Below are 23955 nucleotides of genomic sequence, written 5' to 3' on the forward strand. Positions count from 1 at the left end.
TTGACCGGAGTTCTCATCATGTTATGTCAATCTCGTCTATCTCTACTCTTATAAAAAAATCGAGTTGGTGATGATGGTGTGCCTACCATCCTACAATATAGACCGTCCGATCTATATCTGGCGGATAGAAAGCAAACTATATCAATTTTACAAAAAGATACCCGCACCCCTCTCCACATTTGCAGATAAGGCCTTCCCTCGTTCATCTTTGTTTCCCACAAGATAAATAACTCGTATAAATGCATCTCGATGTTCCATGCAACGCATGGGCCTCTTGCTAGTTCTAGTATATTTTTCTGTGTTCTTCTTTTGATTGGAGAGAGGAGAAAGGTGAGGAGAGAGAGCCTCTTCTTTCAGTGAGCCCGTGTGTGAGAGAGGAATGGCGGGGGAGAGAGGAGAGAGAGGCTGTGAGAGAGAAGAGAGATAAAATAGCTTTTTTCCATGAGAGAGTGACGGGAGTTCGGGGAGGAGAGAGAGGTTGTGAAAGGAGTGAGGGGAGAAAGGTAAGGAGTGTTTTCTTTTTGTGAGACGTGTGTGACAGTGATACATGTCAGAAGAGAGAGGAGATAAAAAAGAGGTATAGTCACATCGATGCATGTTCCGCTGTCGGCAAGATTTCGTGTTTTGACCCTTTTTGGTAAGAAATTCAGGATCTGACCCCCGTTTGAACTTATTTCATGATCTGACCCTTTTGCCTACCGCCAGGGGGGCTGGCGGTAGGTGTGCACGTCCTACCGCCATCCTCTCTGGCGGTAGGACCTTTGACGACGACTGACGGTCGTCTGAGCTGGCTGACGTGGAGAAGGGCCTACCGCCAGGGGCTCTGGCGGTAGGGTACTGAAGCTTACCGCCGGACCCTCTGGCGGTAGGGTCCTGTGTGGTGGATAAGGTGGGGAGGGGCTGGTTTATGGGCCCCACCACCACTCTTCTTCCCCACTCACCTTCTTCCCCGTGCTCAGCTCCTCTCCCCTCTCTCTCCCACTCACAAACCCCCCTAGATCCCCTCCACTTGCTTGAGATTTCACCGGTGGATTCGGATCATTTTCATCACCCAAGGTACCTCTCTCATTCCCCCTCCTTTTGATTGGTTGAGATCTTTGTTTTGTGTGCATTTGCTTGGTTGCAAACCCTAGTTTATCATTTTTGGTGTGGTCAAATCAATTAATATGATCCATTTAGGTTTATGTTTGTGATTTCCTTATGTATGATGTGGTTCGAATTGCTTGTAGAATAGTTTGTGTACCTAGATCTAGTGCTAGTCTTCGTGTACATAATTGGGGTTGGGTTAGGCTTAAGAAAGCAATTAAACCTAAGTTACTTTAATAGCAACTTTTCGAAATGTAGGATGGCACGGTTCGTTTCTTTGAAGCTTCTGCTGAGGCGGCGGCCAACCGTGAACGCGAATTGATTGAGGAAAAGATGAACTTGTGGATCGAAGCCATTGATGCGTTGAATACGGAGTGTAGAGCCTTTTCACATTATTATTTCAATAATGACCGTTCCGAAAATTTTATCAAAAAAAAGGAGAGACAGATGAACAAGCTCAAGACGGCGGAAAAAAATTGTAGGCGTGATCTAGCAATGCAAATTGCATTGTGTGTGACAAGGGGAGAATATGCTGAGATAGACATGGGAAATCATGGTCAGGTCATTGATTGGTTAGTTCGCCAACCATTCTCGTCGGACGAGAACCGGGTTTCTCGTTGGGCATGGGTCAAAGAAAGAAATGATGTTATTTGTTGCAACGCGGGACCGTACGCCACGTAGAATTGCATGAGGCTATGTAATCTTTGTCATTTCGACTGTAATGACATGTACCCTTTGCTTGGTCATCATTTGAACTACTATGACTTGTACCCTTAACATTTGAACTCATTAAGAACTACTATGACTTGTACCCTTAACATTTCGAAATGTAGGATGGCACGGTATGTCATATCAAGTAACCAAGTGTTATACTCTACTCAATTTATTTTCTGTTTTGTTCTATGTCATCTTAAACCCGTTTATTCATGTAGGATGGACATTCGATCCATGACTATGAACATAGCGTGTGAGAAGCTCATTTCGGAGCGGCACCGTTGCTTGAAGAGGGAATGTGAAGCATGGTTAAAGAGTTGTGATGAGGCAAATGCGGCCATGAAGGATTTTAGCAAGTATTATGTTATCGGGGAACCTTGTGATGCTAAGGAGAAAAAAGCTTTCCAAAAGCTTGTGAACAAGAAAGAGAGGATGATTGAGGAGCTGCAAGACCGGGAATATGCTTGCAGACACGCTTTGGCAATTGAGATTGCATTCACTGCAAGCAAAGAAGAATTCCTTGAGATGGACTTGAGGAAACCCGGCCAGTTCATAGGATGGGCAATCAAACAAGGCGTGTCAGAGAATCCCGCCCGCCGTGCTGCATGGGCTTGGTTCCGTGAAACGAATGGTGTGTTGGGTCAACTGAAGCGTAATCAAGCGCGTGACGATCAAATTGAACGTCTGATAAGTATGAGAAATATGTTTACCTGTTTAGAAAATGTGCCGTTGAGCATGAGTTATTAGTTTCAACCGATGTCATCCGAACCGGCTCATGTTTTAATAAGTTTGAACATGTGTTATTCATGGATGTAATGAACTATGTTGAGTTGAGTTATGTATGTGCTAGCGAGATGGTAATTCTAATATTTGATAGAATTGGGTATATTATTCTAACATTCGACAAATGGGGCAAAACAGAGGGGAGGAGAGGGATCAAACCCTACCGCCACACCCGCTGGCGGTAGGTTGCAGGACCCTACCGACAGGGAGCATGGTGGTAGGGGGTGGCAAACCTTCTGTAACGAGAAACACGAGCACCCTGACGGTAGGGTCCACCAGGGAGCATGGCAGTAGGGGGTGGCAAACCTTCTGTAACGAGAAACACGAGCACCCTGGCGGTAGGTTCTTCTGTAACGAGAAACACGAGCACCCTGGCGGTAGGGTCGAACCTACCGCCAGGGTGCTCGTGTTTCTCGTTACAGAAGGTTTGTCACCCCCTACCGCCATGCTCCCTAGCGGTAGGGTCCTGCAACCTACCGCCAGCGGGTGTGGCGGTAGGGTTTGATCCTACCGCCATTCACTTTGGTTTCTTCGTCACAGCAGGTTTGCCCCCCTACCGCCATGTGCGCTGGCGGTAGGGTCCAGCATCCTACCGCCAAGGCCTGTGGTGGTAGGGTTAAAAACTCTGAAAACAGAGCACTCTGTTCTGTTCTATCCCTCTTCTCTTCCCAGCACAACAGTTTTTCAATAAGAATTGTGACAAATCATAGAATATGCTGACAAACTGAATTCATTCACAACACCTTGCAAACATCTTCACACCAAATTCAATTCAAATGGCAAATTCATTCACGACAAGTTCACGACACTTGGCTTCTTGCCTTAGTACTACATAGTTCATGATAAATTTGGCATGGCTTCATCCGGTTACATGACGAGTCCACCGAAGCGAAGGCTTTACTGAGTCATACGGGGCCATTCCCCTTCTTGTCACGTGCCTCATCCTCCTCTTGTGCCTTGCGAGCTTTTGTAAGCTTTCTTGCCCTCTCCTCCTCACGAGCAAGTTTCGCTTGGCGTGCCCTCTCCTCCTCGCGTTGCTTCCGCTCCATCCTCTCTTTCTGACGACGCTCTTCCTCCAAGCCTCTTTGAAACCTTTCTTCGAACAGCCGCTGGCGCCTAAGACAATCTTCATATTGGTCCTTTTGGATATCTTTTGGCACTTCATGATCTATCCAACTGAAGTATTTGCATAGAGGAGGCGGTGACTGCATGTAAAACGGATGTTAGTGTTGACACACATTTTAGAGTAACATGTTACTTCTCTAGCATACCTGTGGAAGGTCATAGGCGTTAGTTGGAAGCGCACAATACGTGAATGCCTCAATGCATTGTCCAAAGCTCCAAAAGGCACGACGAAACACTCCGTCAGTTGACTCCACCCGATGGCGCATTCCCGGGTTTCGATGAGCAATGGCTGCCAACATCTTGGGAAGAATGTTATATGCGGCCTCATAATCACCATGCAACATCCTAATAGCGTTTGCCTTCGCCATCCATGCCTTCCCATACTTGACCGGGTATCCGAAAAGTTCCTCAATCGAAGACATGAGAAACTTGACCTTCACGGTTGGATCATGTGCTATTTGATGCAACAATTTGTATCCTAGATACTCAGACATGAGTTGACGGTGTCCTTTGCTTCGGTCGGCCTTGTCCGGGGGTACGCACGTGTGAGTGCCAACATGACTCTTCAACACCCATTGCCCGGTTTCTTTGATTTTTCTCCCGCGGACCTTCCATTTGCAATCTTCTTGGTCACATTTGACTGTGTACTGAAGTTTTTGATTTGAATGACCAACAACAAACGGCCTATGGTTCCTAATGGCATAGTCACACAACCATATCTTGAACTCTACCAAAGAACCAAACTTGATGCCTTTCTTCAAATGAGCATTCTCATCCTCATTTTCTGGTCGAGGATCACTAAATTTGGGGCACGGCGTTGGCTCAGACAACCAGAATCTCAGCCCACCGTCAACGACGACATTGTTCGCAAGACTCACATCCCTAAACAATGGCGGCCCTCTCTCCTTGCCGGCCACCTTCTTGTAGATTTCATTTTCTTGCGCAGTCAACCCATCCTCATCCAATTCTTCCTCCGGACCCTCGTCATCCGAATTATACCCACACATACGGTTATAAGGGAGGGTACGGTCCATGTCTTGTTGCCGCACAATGACATCCAAGTTACCAATTGGATTGTAATGGATCTCTTCATTCTCCAAGTAAGCATCCTCTTGAGAAACAATAGCATCATCATCAACATGACCACTAGCATCTTCTTCAACATGAGGAATAGCATCATGATGGAGTACTATGGCGCTAGCATTGATATGATCTTCATTGGGTTGGCTACTTGATGGTTGGCTAGAACAATTGGGGACATACACCTCGACACTATCATCATGTATTGGGGAGGATGCATTGCGGTTGAGATCAATTTGCAAAGGAGGAGGAGGATCAACCTTTGTGGCAAAGATCTCAAGATACTTGTCTTGTGATGCGTCTACTTTTTCCTTGTACACATTCCAATGCAATTGGGAGGTGATGGGCATACTCTTTAATCGGGACTTTACTCCCAATCCAACGTCATACCTCCCAATAAGCTTAACCTTGGCATTCGGGTCATTCCAATGTAAGACGCTTCTCACTTTAACTACAAGATCATCAAAGCTTGGACTTGTGTCAAAAACCATAGCCTCTTCCCCTTCATCGTCATTTCCAAGCATAAATGTCGACTTGTCCAAATAATGAACATTAACGAGCTTATGCATCTAAGAAATTGGAAACAATATAATCAATCCATATATGTCATCCAACCAACACAAATGGACAAATGAACTAAATTTTGCATAAATTGGACAACTAACTACTATTCATACTAAAGTTAACCTAACCATTAACCCTAACCCTAACCATAACCCCTAACATAACCACTATAACCCTAAACCCCAACATATATAACCACCAACATAACCCCCAACATAAATACCATAACCCTAACCCTAACACTAACCCCTAACATAACCATAACCCTAGCCATAAATGCATCATAAATGCACACAACAAGATCAACACCTAGGGTTTGCAATAAATTGACCAAAAGCACACAAAACAAAGATCTCAACCAATCAAAAGGAGGGGGAATGGGGGAGGTACCTTGGGTGATGAAAATGCTCCGGATCCACCGGTGAAATGTCAAGCAAATGGAGTGGATCTAGGGGGATTTGTGAGGGGGAGAGAGGGGTGAGAGGAGCTGAGCACGGGGAAGAGGGTGAGTGGGGAAGAAGAGTGGTGGTGGGGCCCACAAACCAGCCCCTCCCCACCTTATCCACCACACAGGACCCTACCGCCAGAGGGTCTGGCGGTAGGCTTCAGTACCCTACCGCCGGAGCCCTTGGCGGTAGGCCCTTTTCCACGTCAGCCAGCTCAGACGGCCGTCAGTCGCCGTCAAAGGTCCTACCGCCAGAGAGGATGGCGGTAGGACGTGCACACCTACCGCCAGCCCCCCTGGCGGTAGGCAAAAGGGTCAGATCCCGAAATAAATTCAAACGGGGGTCAGATCCTGAATTTCTTACCAAAAAGGGTCAAAACACGAAATTTTCCCTCCGTTGTCCCGCTGATGCATTCAACTGCACTGCGAGAATAGGTCCAGTGTCGTTTCAAATATTAGTAGTCTTCGCCGCTTAAAGAAATCCTAGACCTGCTAATACAACTAGTGATGCAGGGTCTGGTCCATATCCCGAGTAGCTGTTTCCTGGACGGATGGTTGGGATAACCGGGTGCCTAGACACCCGAGTGGTGAAAATTCAATCTCCCATTTAAATAATGGCATGTTGCTGCCCTCTCAGTGGCCGAGGAGGGACACACATATGAGGATAGAGCAACAAAGGGGAAATACCCCTTGGCTCTCTGGTGTATATGCACCTCATATGGAAATAGTAATCACAAAAAAAGCCAAAAGTATCTGAAACTTTTTCGGAAACAAACTTGACATTTTGTTGTAGTCGTATAAAAAGTTTCGTGAAGGAAAAACCCCGTCGAATTCAGGCAAAAAAATTCAAGGAAAAAGTGTGATTAGTAACTTTTATATAGTATTGGTTTTGTTTCCAAAGAGGTTTCAGAACATTTGACTTTTTTTCAGTTACTAATTACTAAATTATTTTTACATATCAGATGCATATATACTGAGAGCCAAAAGTCTGCTTCCAGCGAAAAAAGTGTTATATGCTTGTTCCACATGTATCCATATGTTCCCCAGGTCAACTTGAAGCCAGATAGGTCTAAGGTCCTATTATTTTTGCCAAAAAAAATCAAGGATGTAGGTATATACAGTACATGTTTTTTTAGAACATATACAGTACATGTATGTGCTCTACCACGCTGACTGTTATAATTTGAAACTGTACCTACCTTCAGCCAAGCAGCCCAGCCCACCTCCCATTATCTAACTCCTCTTCTTTCTCTGTCCACAAAAATGGCGGAAAACCCTATTTCACGCACGCTGCCGGAAATAGTATGATTTTCGTACGTTACCGACTCCTTGTCTCTACGTCAAACTCTGTATTAAGTCAGCCCAATTAGAGGGCTATTTTGTTTCGTTGGTATGATTTTCTGAGTTTTGAGAAGACTCCACTCTATTTTCTTTCCTATCTCTGTTTTTCTGCTGGATTTACTTTTTTTCTTTTGTTTCTTTTACTGTTTTTTTCCTTTTTTTTCTCTTCTACATCATTTTATTTCCTTTTTCCATTATTAATTTTTATTTTTGGAAATAACTCGTGAACATTTTTATTAGTGAATATTTTTAAATTCCACTAAATTTTTTAATTTATGAATACTTCTAAAGTTTTTGGACATTTTTTAAAATATAAAAAATGTGAAATTCCCAAAAAAAATCCTGAACATATTTTATAAATCATGAACATTCATAAAGTTGACGACATTTTTAACATCTATGATTATTCTTTAAATTCGTGCACAGTTTTAAATTTTGGGAATAATTTTTCTGAATATATTTTAAAATCCACAACTATTTTTAACATATTTTAAATTATTTAATTTTTTAAAATTAATGAACACTCTCAAAACCCTCTGTGCATTTTTCGAATTTGCAAAAGCTTTTTAAATTCATGGAACATTTGAGAAAATTCGTGAACATTTTTTTCAAATCCAACATTTTCAAAAAATCATGACTCTTTCCAGGTTTGTGGAACATTTTGAATCTTCCTGATCATTTTTTTAATTTGTGAATTTTCTTAATCACTTGTTTTAAGTATGTCAAGAAATAAGCTACTTAAAAAATATTGTGTGCTACATCACCACGTGCTAGTCATCTGAACGGAACGACCCGAAGAACAAGAAACACAGAGGTTGTCGTTGCCCGCGCCGTATATTCATTAAGCAAACAAGTGGGCGTAAATCCCAAAACGAACCCTCGAAGCTTCCCCACTGAAGGCGGGGAATAGGAGCTCCCAAAAAGGGCATATATTTAAGCAGTTGGTGCATCTTTCCAAGAGCACAACCGTCATGCATCTTCAGTTCTCCAATCGATTGTGAGCTCTAGAAATCCGGAGCTAGCAACGCGGTCGCACCACTTCTGTTCAAGAGCTCGAGGCCCCCCTTTTTAAGAAAAGAGCTCAAGGCCTCGAACAACTGGTTGTATATCGCTGCCACACCATCCATGGCTTGTGAGACATTGTCTTTTGCTTAAAATATAGTCACTGACGGAGAGTTTTCTGACAGCTGGGCCACGATCTGAGACGTCGGATCGTGGGTTGTCACGGACTCGGACGGTGTGCGGTGTCTCCTAACCCTAGCCGCCACGAACAGATCACATCTGCTCCACGCGCACGTCCACCGTCGTTCCCTTGCTGCTGCTGCCGCCGGTGACTCCATCCCGTCCGCCGCGTACACGGTCGACGGGAGAGCAGGTCTCCGAAACCACGCCCTTCTGGTTCCTGTACGGGGTGAGGGGCGAATAGGTTTTTGGGCAGCGATTACGCGACTGCTCACTTCCGATCGTCTACTTCCTCTACGTCCGCGTCGCCTTCATCATCACCATGTCCACCGACGCCGAACGTGCCGCCGCCGAGAAAGCTGAAGCTGATAAGAAGGCCGCCGAGGACGCCGCTGCTGCCACCAAAGCCGCGGCCTCTGCATGGCCTACTGGAGGGTATAACTCGTTTATCCCGCTCCTACTGTTTTCTGTTTTAGCCATGCTAGCGTTATACGTAGATTTTTCTGCAATTAGCGTAGTATGTGCTACTTTGACTGAATATCAATATGCGATCATATGTGTCAATGCCATGCTAGTGATTTACTCGTGGATTAATTTAATCGAGAAATTGCCTATTTACTCAACAATCCAAAAACCTAATATGTGTAGGAATTTTTCGGCAAGTGGCTTTGCCGCTGCACTGAAACCGGATAAGTTTACCGGTACATACTTTAAGCGTTGGCAGACTAAGACCACGTTATGGCTCACGGCTATGAACGTGTTCTGGGTCACCGGTGTCTCCACGGGAACGATTGCTCCTGAACAGGAGAAGGCGTTCAAGGAGGCTACCGTTGTGTTTCTCGGAGCAGTTCTTAGCGTGATCGGAGATAAACTGGTCGACGCATATTTACATGTGCATGTTGCCAAGGACTTGTGGGAGGCGCTCGAATCTAAGTTCGGGGCAGCCGATGCCGGAAGCGAGATGTATATTATAGAGCAGTTCCATGATTACAAGATGGTTGAAAACCGTCCTGTATTGGAGCAGGCTCATGAGATAATATGCATTGTTAAGGAGCTTGAACTTCTTAAGTGCGAGTTACCGGGCAAGTTTGTCGCGGGCTGCATAATCGCTAAGCTCCCTAATTCCTGGAGGAACTTTGCCACCACTCTGAAACATCAGAGGCGTGAATTCTCTGTGGAGGATGTCATTGGCCATCTGAGTGTTGAGCAGAATTCAAGGGCAAAGGACTCGCACGGAAAAGGGGCCGAAGGGACTTCTGTCGCCAACATGGTGAACCAGAAGAACTTCAACTCCCACAAGCCCAAGGGAAAGAACGGTGTCCAACACAATACCGACTTTAAGAAGAAGGGTAAGAAGACCTTCAAGAAGAACAAGAAGGACGAGGGCTGCTTCACTTGTGGTTCGGTTGAACATTGGGCCAACAAGTGCCCAAACAAGTACAAGAAGTCAGGACAGGACTCCAAGTCCGTCAACATGATTGTGGACAACAATGAGAATGGTGCACCTGGGTACGGTAGTTTATTTACTGTTTTTTCAGTGTTTCAGCCCACCGATTGGTGGGTGGACACAGGTGCAGGTGTACATGTGTGTGCTGACATGTCATTGTTCACTTCTTACCAGGTCACAGGCCACGGGTCCGTATTGATGGGGAATGGCGCGAGTGCTTCTGTTCATGGTGTTGGCACGGTCGATCTGAAGTTTACTTCGGGAAGGATCGTGCAGCTGAAGAACGTGCAGCATGTCCCCGCCATCAAGAAGAACCTCGTTAGTGGCTCCCTTCTATGTAGAGAAGGGTTTAAGTTGGTTTTCGAGTCTAATAAATTAGTTGTTACGAAATATGGACTCTTTGTTGGAAAAGGTTATGAGAGCGGAGGGATGTTCCGCCTTTCCCTCGCAGATTTTTGTAATAAAGTCGTGAACCATGTTCATTCGAATGTTAATGAATCTGAGGTTTGGCATTCACGTCTTTGTCACATTAGTTTCGGTGTTATGACGCGGCTAGCCAAGTTGGATTTAATCCCGAGTTTTACTTTAGCCAAAGGCTCTAAGTGCCTTTCATGTGTGCAAGCTAAGCAACCTCGCAAGCCTCACAAGGCCGCGGAGGAGAGACACTTGGCACCATTAGAACTCATACATTCTGATCTTTGTGAGATGAATAGTGTGTTGACTAAAGGTGGAAAGTAATACTTCATGACATTGATAGATGATTCCTCTAGATATTGCTATGTGTACCTGTTAAATACTAAAGATGAGGCTCTACACTACTTTAAAATCTATAAGGCAGAAGTTGAGAATCAACTTGAAAAGAAAATTAAACGAGTCCGGTCAGATCGTGGTGGAGAGTACTTCTCGAGTGAGTTTGATTCTTTCTGTGCGGAACACGGCATTATTCATGAGAGGACGCCTCCCTATTCACCCCAGTCAAACGGGGTTGCCGAGCGGAAAAACCGTACTCTAACTGATTTGGTTAACACCATGTTAGATACATCGGGTTTATCCAAGGCATGGTGGGGAGAGGCTATATTGACGGCATGTCATGTCCAGAATAAAGTTCCGACAAAGGATAATGAGATCACTCCCTATGAGAAATGGGCAAAGAGGAGGACAACACTCTCGTACTTGCGCACTTGGGGCTGTCTGGCGAAAGTCAATGTGCCGATCCCCAAAAAGCGTAAGCTTGGACCCAAGACTGTGGACTGCGTTAATTTGGGCTACGCTAAGAACAGCGTTGGCTATAGATTTCTAGTAGTGAAATCTGAGGTACCTGACCAGAAGGTCGGTACAATTATGGAGTCTAAGGATGCTACATTCTTCGAGGATACTTTTCCTATGAGAGATATGCAAAGCACTTCTAGACAGGAATCTGAGGAGACTCCTGAACCTGCCATCCCTATGGAATATTATGAACAAACACATGATGAAAATCCTGAGGAGGATGACGAGGAAACCCTTGGTAGGGGCAAGAGACAAAGGACTGCAAAGACCTTTGGTGATGATTTCTTCGTGTACCTCGTGGATGATACTCCCACTTCTATTTCAGAAGCGTATGCCTCTTCAGAAGCTGACTACTGGAAGGATGCGGTCCGTAATGAGATGGATTCCATCATGGCTAACGGGACATGGGAGATCACTGAACGTCCCTATGGTTGCAAACCATTAGGATGTAAGTGGGTGTTCAAGAAGAAGCTTAGGCCCGATGGTACAATTGAAAAGTACAAGGCTAGGCTTGTGGCCAAGGGCTATGACCAGAAAGAAGAGGAAGATTACTTCGACACTTATTCACCTGTAGCTAGACTGACCACCATTCGAGTATTACTCTCGTTGGCAGCCTCGCATGGTCTTCTCGTCCACCAGATGGATGTTAAGACGGCTTTTCTGAATGGAGAGCTAAAAGAGGAAATCTACATGCAACAGCCAGATGGCTTTGTGATAGATGGTCAGGAAAGAAAGGTGTGTAGGTTGCTGAAATCTTTATATGGCCTGAAGCAAGCACCTAAGCAATGGCATGATAAGTTTAATACAACTCTGACATCTGTTGGTTTCGTTGTTAATGAGGCTGACAAATGTGTATACTATCGCCATGGTGGGGGTGAAGGAGTTATACTGTGCTTGTATGTTGATGACATACTGATATTCGGAACCAACCTCAAAGTCATTGAGGAGGTCAAGTCGTTTTTGTCTCAGAACTTTGAGATGAAAGACCTTGGTGTGGCTGATGTTATCTTGAACATCAAGCTACTGAGAGATAATGAGGGTGGGATTACACTTCTGCAATCCCACTATGTTGAGAAGGTGTTGAGTCGTTTTGGATATTTGGATTGCACACCATCTCAAACACCATATGATCCTAGCGTGTTGATTCAAAAGTCCAAAGGCACGGCTATAGATCAGTTGAGATACTCTCAAATCATTGGTTCACTGATGTACCTAGCGAGCGCAACGAGGCCCGACATCGCGTTTGCTGTGAGCAAACTGAGCCGGTTTGTTTCCAAACCGGGTGATGTACATTGGCATGCTGTTGAACGAGTCATGCGCTATCTGAAAGGTACTATGAACTATGGACTTCACTATACCGGAGACCCGTCGGTACTTGAAGGGTATAGTGATGCAAATTGGATCTCTGATGCTGATGAGATGAAGGCCACAACTGGGTATATGTTTACTCTTGGAGGTGGCGCTGTTTCCTGGAAGTCTTGCAAGCAAACGATCTTAACGAGATTGACAATGGAAGCAGAATTAACGGCATTAGACACATCTGGTGTCGAAGCGAGATGGCTTCGAGATCTTTTGATGGACTTGCCATTGGTTGATAAACCGGTTCCGGCTATCCTTATGAACTGTGACAATCAGACTGTCATCACCAAGGTGAAGAGTTCAAAGGACAACATGAAGTCCACCAAACACATAAGAATGAGATTAAAAGCTGTCAGAAAATTAAGAAACTCCGGAGTGATAGCGTTGGACTATGTCCATACGGCTAAGAATCTGGCAGATCCCTTTACGAAAGGGCTATCACGTGTTGTGATAGATAATGCATCGAGGGAGATGGGTATGAGACCCACATGAGTTGCCATGGTAGTAACCCAACCTATGTGATCGGAGATCCCGTGAATTAGGACCTGGAAAAACAAGCCAGTGGTGAACTGAGGAGAGTAAATATACTAACCCACTCCGTTGGAGATGCAATACTCTCGATACTGTATGGTAGGATGACTACTGTCTTAATGTGTTCCGAAGCTTATATAAGCAAGATGCTATCCTACAGAGTGATCTTTGGAGGAACACACCTATATGAGTCCGACTGCTGGTCACAGTCTATGAGATTGGGGTGATCTCTAGTAAACTCATGAATAGGCCAGGAGTGTGACTTATATGCTCCACCCGAGGGGTCAGCCTTCGGCAGCCCAGTACTAGTGAGACATGTGGTGAAACTTCTTTACGCCAAACTGACAATTCAAGGCATAGTCCATTGTTCAGTTGTGAAGGAGTGTAGCTACTTGCTCTGGGTGAAGCTCAACCTTAACAGGTCTTCACTGAAACACTGGTATATCGAAACAGTAATTGGAACAGAGGACACAATGGGCCCTCGAGATCTGGTGGGGGATTGCTGAAATTTGAGATGGGCTCTAGGCCCATGTAGCAATTTCTGAAAAATCTCTAAGGGCCCATGTGGGTTATATGGCACTAGGTGTAGTGGGAAGTTTAGTCCCACCCCGGAAGTGGAAGAGGAGTTGGACCTCCTTATAAGGGTTTCTCTTCTACATGCTATTGGAGCTTGAGAAGAGAAGAGGCCCTCGCGCACTCCTCCTCCGCCGCCCGCCTCGCCACGCCACGCCTCGTCACGACGCGCCGCGCCGCGGGTTGCGGGATTGAGCCGAGCCGAGCTTACACCTACGCGTCGGATCGTGGGCTGTCACGGACTCGGACGTGGGTCGAGCCCACGTCTCTCCACGCGGCTGCGCCTATAAGTGTGCGGTGTCTCCTAACCCTAGCCGCCACGAACAGATCACATCTGCTCCACGCGCACGTCCACCGTCGTTCCCTTGCTGCTGCTGCCGCCGGTGACTCCATCCCTCCGCCGCGTACACGGTCGACGGGAGAGCAGGTCTCCGAAACCACGCCCTTCTGGTTCCTGTACGGGGTGAGGGGCGAATAGGTTTTTGGGCAGCGATTACGCGACTGCTCACTTCCGATCGTCTACTTCCTCTACGTCCGCGTCGCCTTCATCATCACCATGTCCACCGACGCCGAACGTGCCGCCGCCGAGAAAGCTGAAGCTGATAAGAAGGCCGCCGAGGACGCCGCTGCTGCCACCAAAGCCGCGGCCTCTGCATGGCCTACTGGAGGGTATAACTCGTTTATCCCGCTCCTACTGTTTTCTGTTTTAGCCATGCTAGCGTTATACGTAGATCTTTCTGCAATTAGCGTAGTATGTGCTACTTTGACTGAATATCAATATGCGATCATATGTGTCAATGCCATGCTAGTGATTTACTCGTGGATTAATTTAATCGAGAAATTGCCTATTTACTCAACACTTATCTCATTCATAATTGTATGGTGAGGTGACATACTTGCTTGTTGAGATAAGTTAGTGGGGATGACTTTCTTAGGTATATAGGACAACCCACATAATCATCAAGCATCATAAAAAAATATACAACAAGAAAGAAGAAAAATTGTACAACACCAAATTAAATATGCTTTAGCGCAACAACCAAAAATACTAGCGCCATTAGAGCATCCAAAAAGCATTACGCAATACCAAATTCTATAAAATCCTATTGGTGATTCTCACTATTCTATTTCTCTCGACTTGAGAACATGTCACTTCGGCATGCAACCATGCATTGAGAGAAAAAAAACCAACTCAACATGCAACCACATGATGAGTTTTTTTTTCATTCTAGTATACGACCTATATTTTAAAAAAAATACAACTATACAATACTTGAATACAATAAATCACATATATTTCTCATATTATTAATCCAAATATGCATATTTCATTCAAGCATATCTCATTGAAAATATATTGCTACTCATTTCGTAGTAATGCGCAGGGTATCATCTAATATGCTTTATCACAACGACCAGACAACGCTAGCAGCATTAGGACATCCAAGGCTTTAGAAAAATTCATAAAGAAACAATAGATTAGGGTTCAGGGGAGATGGTTGCCAAGAATTCTTTAAGGCAGTGGTTATAGACACAAGGCCTCTCTAGCTGTGCTAGATGCCCTGCCTTGCTTATGCTTCGCAGCATCGCCTTCTCCCCCAGCTTCCTACATGCATCACATCATTAGTTTTTTGTATTTTGCATCTAGGTAGAGGATATGAAGTAGTCAAGCTTGTTGATAGATAGCATATATGTGGTTTTCTTACTCTTTTAGCATCTTGGCATTCTCTATGGGAAAGAAGTCGTCATCCTCGCCCCACAACATAAGTATGTTCTGCATGAGTGCAAATCGGTGATATATGAAGCAGTAACTGATTTTGTATCCATAATGAGATTGCTACATTACTATGTAGTTTTTTTCTCATTCAGAAATGTTCATAGTCTTATTTGTCGAAATTCATACGTGTGGGCATAGTATGGATTGTTGGATATTGTCGTTGTTTTGCTTTTGGAAAAATTTAGTTGAGCCCCCATGCAGGTGCACCTCTTATCTGAAAAACATCCAATTTTGTATCAGAGTTCGTGCATAGAAACTTGTCTTTTTTGTTTGTCCCAAACAAGAAAACATTTTAGCCTGTATCTTTGCAGGTTAACATCACATAAGTACTCTTATGTGCAGAATAGTTTCAGATTTTTTTGACACGACAGAAATATCTAAAACGATAAAGCATACTGTAAATTAAAACATTTTGTACACACAGTGGTACTTGTGTGGCGTTGACCTGCAAAGTTTCAAGCTCAAATGTTTATCTTCTTGGGATCACCGAAAGGAGAAATTTCTATATAAAAGTAGCATAGATCTTGACGCGAAATCTAGTGAACCGGGGTGGACTACCATGCGTGCTCAAGAAATCCAGTCCTTAAATTTCACGATACAAGTTATGATAATGAGAACAGGCATCAGCATGAATAATCGTGGAAAATCAAGTTTTAAAACTATAGAAGTGTTGTGAACCTGCTGAAAAACAGGGGCCGATTCTTGTTTGTCCATCATCACGAGTTTTTCCAGCATCTCTTTCCTCTCCTGTCGGTTGGCATACATCACCTGCATCCAATATGTACATGAACGCGCATGCATGCAAGATTCTTATGACACATGCCATCTTATTTACACTCTCGGTTGTACAAAGTTTTATACTTCTACATTAATATCCGAGCTTTAGTAATAACCGAACTTATAAAAATTGAGTTATATGACACAAAGGATGGCACCAAAAATGTTTTTAACACATTTACTGTAACATATATATTTTACCTCAAACCAAATACTACATCATATATGTTGTTAGTTTGTTACTGACCTTGAGGAAATCGCTGAGAAGGCGTTCGGGAAACCAGAGCTTCTTATACATGGCGTCGGAGAAGAGCGACCTCAGCCGCGCGACCGACTCCGGCAGCAACAGCTCCGCGAGCGTCCCGGCGCCGAACCTCTCCAGCATTGCGTCGTTCATGGCGCTGGTGTAGGCCACGTCGGCGCCAGACACCACGACGGACCCGACAAGGGCCTGGTGCGCCGCGGCCATCTCGAACGCCACGAACCCGCCGTAGCTGAACCCGACGACGGTGCACCCCTCCCCCACGCCGAGCTTCCGCAGCGCCGCCGCGAGGCACCGCGCCTGGAACGCCACGGAGCGGTCGGGCGATTGCGAAGTGGAGCCGCCGAAGTGGACCAGGTCGGGGACGTACACGTCGTAGCCGCACCCGGCGAGAGCGCCCACCTGGAACCCCCACGTCATCAACCCGTCGCCGGCGAAGCCGTGCAGGAGCACCACGGCGTGCCTGCTGGTGGTGTGCTTCTCTCTCTGGTCCGCGGCGGTGGCTCCGGATCTGGCGATGATCTTGTGCTCGGGTAGCCAGAAGCTGAGGACGGTGCCGGTGCCGGCTTCGTCGTCCACGGCCACGACGTGCTGCCGGAGGCCGGCGTTGGTGGCCAGCCGGGCCACGAAGTGCTCCCTTACCACCTGCACCCAGTTCACCATCCTTGCTTGATTGGTTATGGCGGGTTGGGTGGCACGCAGCTCGATTTGTATATGCAAGGCAACGACGACCGGAAGGCAGTGAGGCCCATGCATGCATGCCGGTCATTTATGACAGTGCATGACCCGCCATCCATGTTCATACGCTGCAGTAGTGGCACTGTGGTACGTCGTCTGCCCGTGTTGCACGATATACTTGGGGCGTATTTGGTTGCCGTGCGCTACAGTACCCGCATTGCATACACTTTTCCGTCCAACCTGGCTATGCAAATGCAGACTCAAATGCACCATATGCATGTTGTTTGGTTGCCTGCATGCCCTCTTGCCTGCATGGCACGAACCACACTGCCTGGTGTTTGGTTGCCTGCATGTTAGTGGATAAACACAAGGCATGGTGTTTGGTTGTATGCAACGCCTGGTGTGTGGTAACCTCTTTGGCTAGTTGGTGAGGTTACCACCACACTTCGGCAGCACACATCATAAGCACAACAGAGTATAAACAGAGCATGAACTAGCATAATTCAGATATAAGTAGTACCACACTTCATAACAGTTCAACTCATAAACCATAAACTAGCATAATTCAGATAGTACGCTGGAAAGAGGTGGCCCGGCTCTACTTCTTGGCGGCGAAGGCTTCGTCGTGTTTCCCGCACTTGTTGACGACCTCAACGCCATCGTCGTCGAAGATGATGACCTTGAGGGTGTCGGGAGTGAGGAGCTTGAACGTCACCATGTAGCCGATCTTGATCTGATGAACGGCTGCGTAGGTGGCCCAACCCTGATCCAGGGTCACCCTGCCGTTCATCAGCTTGACCGTCACCTTCCAGGAGCAGCCGGTGTTGTTCCTGAGCTTGAACTCCGTTGGCACCGCGACGAAGTGCTTGGTGAAGTCCAGGGGCATGGGGATGCACTCAAGCTTCGGTGCAAGGATGACCTTGCAGAAGTGAGTTGGGCCATCCTCCTGATGGTAGTGGTCATAGTTGCGGCGCTTGTTGCTGGGGGCTCCTCCATGCCCTCGTCGTCGCTATCCTCAGGCGTCTTCGGGTCTTCCTCGGTGGTGGGCGGCAGCACAACCTCGTCGGGCATTGGGTGAAGGGGCTACTTGCCCTTGTTGTCAACCTCCGTGCCCATCTCATTGCTCCCCTTGATCTGCACACAATTCATGGAGTCACGCACAACACCGAGTTCATGGCTAATTGAAGAGCTTGTAGTTACAACGGCATGACTGTCACTCTCCTCCTCCTCTCCATCCCTCCTATATTTACTCACCCTGCCCACCACTACTTACCCACCCCCTCTCTTCTCTCACTGTCAACCTTCCTCCTCCCCATCGCCATGAGCTCTAGCTCCAGCTCCAAGGCCAACCCCTTCCCTTGGGGTATTGGCTGGAGGGCCTTCTTCCTCGGGTGGACGGCTGGTGACCGGACCAAGTTCGAGAACACCATGGAGGTGTGCTCGAACTTCAGCTCCATGCCTGAGATGCAGAACGAATCAAATGCAGTGCTCATGAAGGCCGGTAAAGAAGAGCTGAAGACGCTGATTCCTGACCCAGCGAAGGGCGCGATGGCAGTTGACATCATTCGCTGGGCCATGAATCAGGCCGTCTCCGTCGACCCTAAACAGAGGAAGAAGTGGTGCAAGTACAAGACCTACTGGGCTCCTAATGACCGCCGTGCCGCAGTGTACTGGGAGACGGCTATCGCGCCGCCGGCGGTCATCGGCGGGGAGTCTAAGGAGGAGGAAGAAGAAGCGGTGCAGATGCCAGCAAGGGCGCCGGAGCCAGGCCGTCGTTCCTGGCAGATCGACCTCGACTCCGCCGAGGACGACGACGACGACCCGCCGGCCCGCACGGCGATGAAGAAGAAGATGAAGGCCAGCGACTCGGCCAGCCGCTCCGCACGCCGGTGACGGCTGCCGCGGTCAGCCGGTGTCCGTTGTCCACCCCCTATCCCCCAATCCCCCAATTCCCCTTCTGCATTCCGATCTTGCATGTATGAACTCGTATGAACTAGTATGAACTACCCCTATGCTTATCTACATATTCCCCATTCCCCTCCGCCGTCGATCGAATCTATCGCCATGGATCGAATCTAGCGTGCAGGTTGAAGAGATAGAAGTGCTTACCGCCATTGATGGAGCCCGGTGGTCTTCTTCCTCTGCTCCGATCCGCCGCCGCCGGTGATGGAGTCCGGTGGTGTTCTTCCTCTGCTCCGATCCACCGCCGCCGGTGAGAGTTGGGAGAGTGGGGAAGAGTGGGGAGAGGGAGCGGTGAGGGGCGGTGAGGCTAATAACTGCCGGCGCTTCGGGAAGCAACGCGGCTTCTCGAGCGTGGCCGTGCGCGTGCAGCCGCCCACGTGCACCGCTCGGGCCTGGCCCTGGAGAAACTGCCGATTCGTGGGTTTCCAATAAGCCAGGCCCAGAGCTGCTTTAAGTTTCGTGTGATGCAGGTCCAATAGTAAAAACACACGACCAAACAGCCCACACACATCCCGCACGGGCCTGGTTGGGCTCGATGCTGGCAACCAAACACGCCCCTGACGTACGTAGAGGGACCGGCATTGGAATCCAGCTATATATATAGAGTAGTTGCACGAGTAGTCATTTAGGTGGGCCGAACCTCGCTTCGAGCGTAGTACATCTGAACATGGGAGCCCGGTTGGTTGGTTGGTTGGGCGGTGAAGAAGTTTACAACTCCACACACGCAGGGCCGACCTCCGGCGAAGCAGTAATTGCCATGTGCTTCCCAAGTCCATTTATACGAGGGCGTCCTTGAGCAGTTGAGCCACTGTTGGTCTCTTGACCTCGTCAGATGATTGCTTGCTTGTTGATGTCTGATGTGGAGTGGATCAGTCGTTTTGAAACGAATGGGTCGCGGCCAGTCTTTAGCTGCCAGGAAACTACAAAATTAAAGGCACCGTCGGCCGCCGCACGCCACCGTCCGCAGGGCCGACTTCCGGCGACTGCTTACGAGCGACTACTGCTCCGGTCCGGTGTTGGGCCGACCTGCGTTCACCGTGGACTCTTCAACGAAGAAGAAGAAGAAGAAATAATTTGATAGCAAATACCTTCGACGCGTTTGGTTGGCGAACTTTTCGCTGTCTTCCGATTGGGAGCGGCTAGATTTCAATCGACTGAATATAATATTACGGTCAGTCACTTTTTTGCTTTTACACAGCCGCTGATGCATGCAAAGATGACTCTCATGTATGCTGTTGCCCCGTCCATGCCTAAGCAACTCGTACATTAGCTTCATTGCCGTCTACAGGCGCATGCATACACGCGGATGGCTGCTCCGTATAAAACTGCATATATATACACTCCGTCCACGTATATATGTCTGTATGTATGTATGTATGTATGCATATGTGGAGGCAATGCGACACATCCCCAATGATGTAGCTCATATAGAAGAGAGATAAATAGTACATCACATGCAGTGCAAATATGAGCCAACTACTCACCAGTTTTCTTACAACTATTATTTTAACACCGGTCGTAGTGTGCAATGACAAAAAATCGTAAGCATCAATATTTAATCAGAAAAAGCATAAGCATCTGTATGGAATTAGTGGCGGTATTACCATTAAAGAAGAAAGAAAAATTAAAAAAACTAAAAAATCAAGATATTAAAGATCTATAAATATGAATAAATAAGTGACAATGGTACTACCCTTTAAGAAGAAAAAATGAAATAAACACCAATACAAAATAGAAATATGATGTTTCACGACAAAGAATAAATTAGTGGCATTTATATTACCCTTTATGAAGAAATATAATAATCTAAATCAAACAATGTATAAATTTTCACATAATTTACACAAAAATTGTGTATTTTTATAATATGCAAGAATAAGCATATAATAGTGGAATTTTCACAAAAAGAAGGGGTGAATTAGTGGAATTGGTATTATCCTTGAAAAAGAAAGAAAATGGAATATAAACTAAAACAAATTCAAAATAAGAATTTTTTGAATAGTGAAAACTAAAATAAAATAAACAATAAAAATAAGTTTTCTATGGAAGAATGAATTCGTGGCATTGGTATTACCCTTTCAGAAAAAAAATATTCTAAATCTAGATAATGAAGTTTTCTAAGAAAAAATGAAACTCTTTAAGAAGAAAGAGAATGAAAAAAGAAAAAAAAAATTCAAAACTTGCACACAATTTAAACTGAAATTGCATTTTCTGAAATATGCAAAGACTAATCATATAATAATGCAATTTTCGCATTCTACTATAATTTACACATAGTGTAACTGAAATAATGTATTTCGTTTATGAAGAAGATTAAAAAAACATACGCACAACTTTACCGTAATATGGTATACACACTATATAGTACACACCTCAGCCGCGACCTGGGTCGGCCCATTTTGCATTTTTCTTATATCCGTTGAAAGTGCAAAAATGGTCCGTTGGTGACATATCAAACTCGAGACATGTACTCTCACAGCGCGCCACGCTAACCACTAGGGACATCGCAGACTTATGCATAGTAACTTCTTTTGTTCTTTTATTCTTTCTCCGGTTCACGTTTCTTTTTCTTTTTCTTTTTTCTGTTCCTTTTATTTTTCTTTTTTTATTTTTCTTAAATGCACAATTTTAAATTGATAAACTTTTTCTTCATCGACAAACTTTTTTCAAAAACCCGTGAACTTTTTTCCCAAATTGATGAATTGTTTTCAAAATTTGTGAACCTTTTAAAACATTTTTAATGAACTTTTTCCAAAATTGATAATTTTTTTCAAATTTGATGAACTCTTTTCAAAATTAATGAACTTTTTAAAATTAGATGATTTTTTTTCAAATTCGATGATTTTTCCCAAAATTGATGAACTTTTCCCCAAATTCGATTTAAAAAAATTGAGAAGTCCACGGTCAACAGGGTTAAACGATAAAATATAGCGGAGCCGAGCGAGCGAGGATCGATCTTGTAGCAACCAATCGAGCGACGCAAGCACCTTGAGCGCCGGTACGGCAACCAGCGCTCGAAGCGCAGACTAGGAGCTCTCCCTCATGCGCGCGAGTTGTGTAGCGACTAGCGAGGCATGGAGGCAGCCGGCATGCTCTCTCCGCGACCTAGTCGCCGGACCAGTTCGGTGGCGGCGTCCGGAGACCGGCATGGTGGCGACACACAACGCAGACCTACCATACTATCCGAGGCTCCGAGATCGCCGCCCACCGAGGATGCCAGCACGGAGAAAATGGCAGCTCGTCGCCCAGGCCCTTCAGTGCTTGCCAGGTCCTTCACCGCCTAGCTGTCGCCCATCGCCCAGGCAGCCGAGGATCCCCTGCACGCTGGCAGATTTCTTCTTCTCTCTCCATTTTCTTCTTTCTTGTTTTTTTTTGTTGCTTGTTTACTCCTGTGCTGCAGTGTGCTTTTGTGTCGTCAAATGTCAATCATTTATATGGTGTACGCTTTAGCTAGTTTAGTTCTAGTCAATAGCTTTTTTGCGGGTGAAGTTCTAGTCAGTAGCTACTAGTTGGTTCTGGTTATCACAAACTAATTTGCGTCTTGTTTGATTATTTGTAGGAATGAAGATAAAGAAGACTTTGCACAGTTGGTTTGCAAGCAGTTCAAATACGCCCCCCCCCCCCCCCCCACTGTTTATGAATCCAACACTACCCCCATGGAGAACACAATCCGGGGGAGGCATTTTGCCCCCCGGGAACATTTGTTGCTGGATGAACAGTAACTCAAAAAAAGTGATAAAATGTTTTCAAAACATTCTGAATTTTTTGTGGATGTTCGTGTTAGTGTCGCAAGCATGCTTGACAATTTTCATGTGAAACGAAGCTATAGTGTTTCGTCGGTGAAAAAAACAAATTTAGGTTGACATTTTGGGGTAACATTTGGTGTTTCGATTTGGTATTTTGATTTGTTTTTTTTTTGCACAGGCCAAAATGTTTAGCCTTTTTGCCTAAAACTTTGTAGGTAGCATTTGGATGTGACTATGAATACATAAAAAAATTGTTGGGTTTTTTTGACATTTCAAAAATCATTTTTTGCACGCAGGAGCACGTGCTTCCGGGAGCCAAATTGGATTTCTGACACAATCCCCTCTATACAACAAATGAGAGCATATTTTTGCAAAACAGATTCAAAATTTTGTTCAAAAAATGATATTTTTCAAAAATACAAAAAAATCTAGTATATGCTACATGTTTTCAGTAGTAATCTGTGGAAATTTTAGTATATTTGCATAAAATGATTGGGAGATAACTGATTTTCCTTTGAAAGAACGTTTAGTTTTCTCGGCATAATCTTTGATCCCACCCTCCATTTTCCTTTTAGATTCACCACTGATCTGAGGGGAAGGGACATGATCAAATCATTGAGCTATTTACGTATGTCCCCTTGGAAGATTTGCTTCTTGCCCCATGTAAGCATCAACATCACAAGATCAAACATAGCATCATCCTGGCTTCATTACCCATAGTACATTAACTGGTTCATTACTTAACATGGTAGTCAACACTTAATATAACAGTCTACGAGCTTAGACAATTACCACTAACATAACCAGGTTTGCAGAATATACAACTAGCATCATCATTTTCAAATTATACAAGCAGTATCACTAGGTTCCCAGACCAACTATGTAGTTCTCAGGCCAAATACTACTTAACATAGCTAACTATTGGATTCATACATTTCAAAAAAAAAAACTATTGGATCGATAAAGTTAATTCATCTCAGATGGCCTTGATCTTGAAAAGCTTGTCCTTACTCCCATATCCCAACTTTTAGCAGGTTAGCAATGGTGAATTCTCTCTTCTTCATCTCCTCCTTAAAGCAAATCTATATCATGTTTGATATCATCCCTCTCCTCCTTTAGATTCCCATAATGCCTCACGTGTTTGAGAGATCTAAGTGCTCCTTAGTTCCTTGTAGTTAATATTCTGTTGCCGCATGCCCTTGTCAATCTTCATGTTTGCCCTCTAGAGCTCTTCCTTCGTCCACATCTCACTAT

At 45.4% G+C, this 23955-nt stretch overlaps 2 protein-coding genes across 2 annotated transcripts; one reads left to right on the top strand and one right to left on the bottom strand.

Annotated features, from left to right (window-relative positions):
• The first annotated feature begins 8513 nt into the window (after positions 1–8513).
• On the top strand, positions 8514–14954 carry LOC141023013 (uncharacterized). Its single transcript, XM_073499318.1, has 2 exons — positions 8514–9829; positions 14885–14954. Exons 1-2 carry the CDS (start codon positions 8643–8645, stop codon positions 14952–14954), a joined length of 1257 nt encoding a protein of 418 aa, XP_073355419.1. The 5' UTR covers positions 8514–8642.
• On the bottom strand, positions 14778–17013 carry LOC109755395 (uncharacterized). Its single transcript, XM_020314307.3, has 4 exons — positions 16301–17013; positions 15955–16044; positions 15206–15273; positions 14778–15105 (listed from the first exon to the last, which is right to left on the bottom strand). The coding sequence occupies exons 1-4, from the start codon at positions 16976–16978 to the stop codon at positions 14979–14981; spliced, it is 963 nt and encodes a 320-aa protein (XP_020169896.1). The 5' UTR covers positions 16979–17013; the 3' UTR covers positions 14778–14978.
• Positions 17014–23955: the final 6942 nt, after the last annotated feature.

The sequence above is a fragment of the Aegilops tauschii genome, chromosome 5 (assembly GCF_002575655.3).
Source record: "Aegilops tauschii subsp. strangulata cultivar AL8/78 chromosome 5, Aet v6.0, whole genome shotgun sequence".
Classification (NCBI taxonomy): domain Eukaryota; kingdom Viridiplantae; phylum Streptophyta; class Magnoliopsida; order Poales; family Poaceae; genus Aegilops; species Aegilops tauschii.

What these genes read in the sequence shown, in the direction of transcription:
- LOC141023013 (XM_073499318.1), top strand. Translation starts at nt 8,643, where the DNA reads ATGTCCACCGACGCCGAACGTGCCGCCGCCGAGAAAGCTGAAGCTGAT. An exon ending in AATGAGAATGGTGCACCTGG is followed by an intron (nt 9,830 to 14,884) that starts GTACGGTAGTTT and finishes AGTAATGCGCAG; the next exon opens with GGTATCATCTAATATGCTTT.
- LOC109755395 (XM_020314307.3), bottom strand. Translation starts at nt 16,978, where the DNA reads ATGGTGAACTGGGTGCAGGTGGTAAGGGAGCACTTCGTGGCCCGGCTG. An exon ending in CGGCCCCTGTTTTTCAGCAG is followed by an intron (nt 15,274 to 15,954) that starts GTTCACAACACT and finishes GCACTCATGCAG; the next exon opens with AACATACTTATGTTGTGGGG. An exon ending in AATGCCAAGATGCTAAAAGA is followed by an intron (nt 15,106 to 15,205) that starts GTAAGAAAACCA and finishes TGATGCATGTAG; the next exon opens with GAAGCTGGGGGAGAAGGCGA.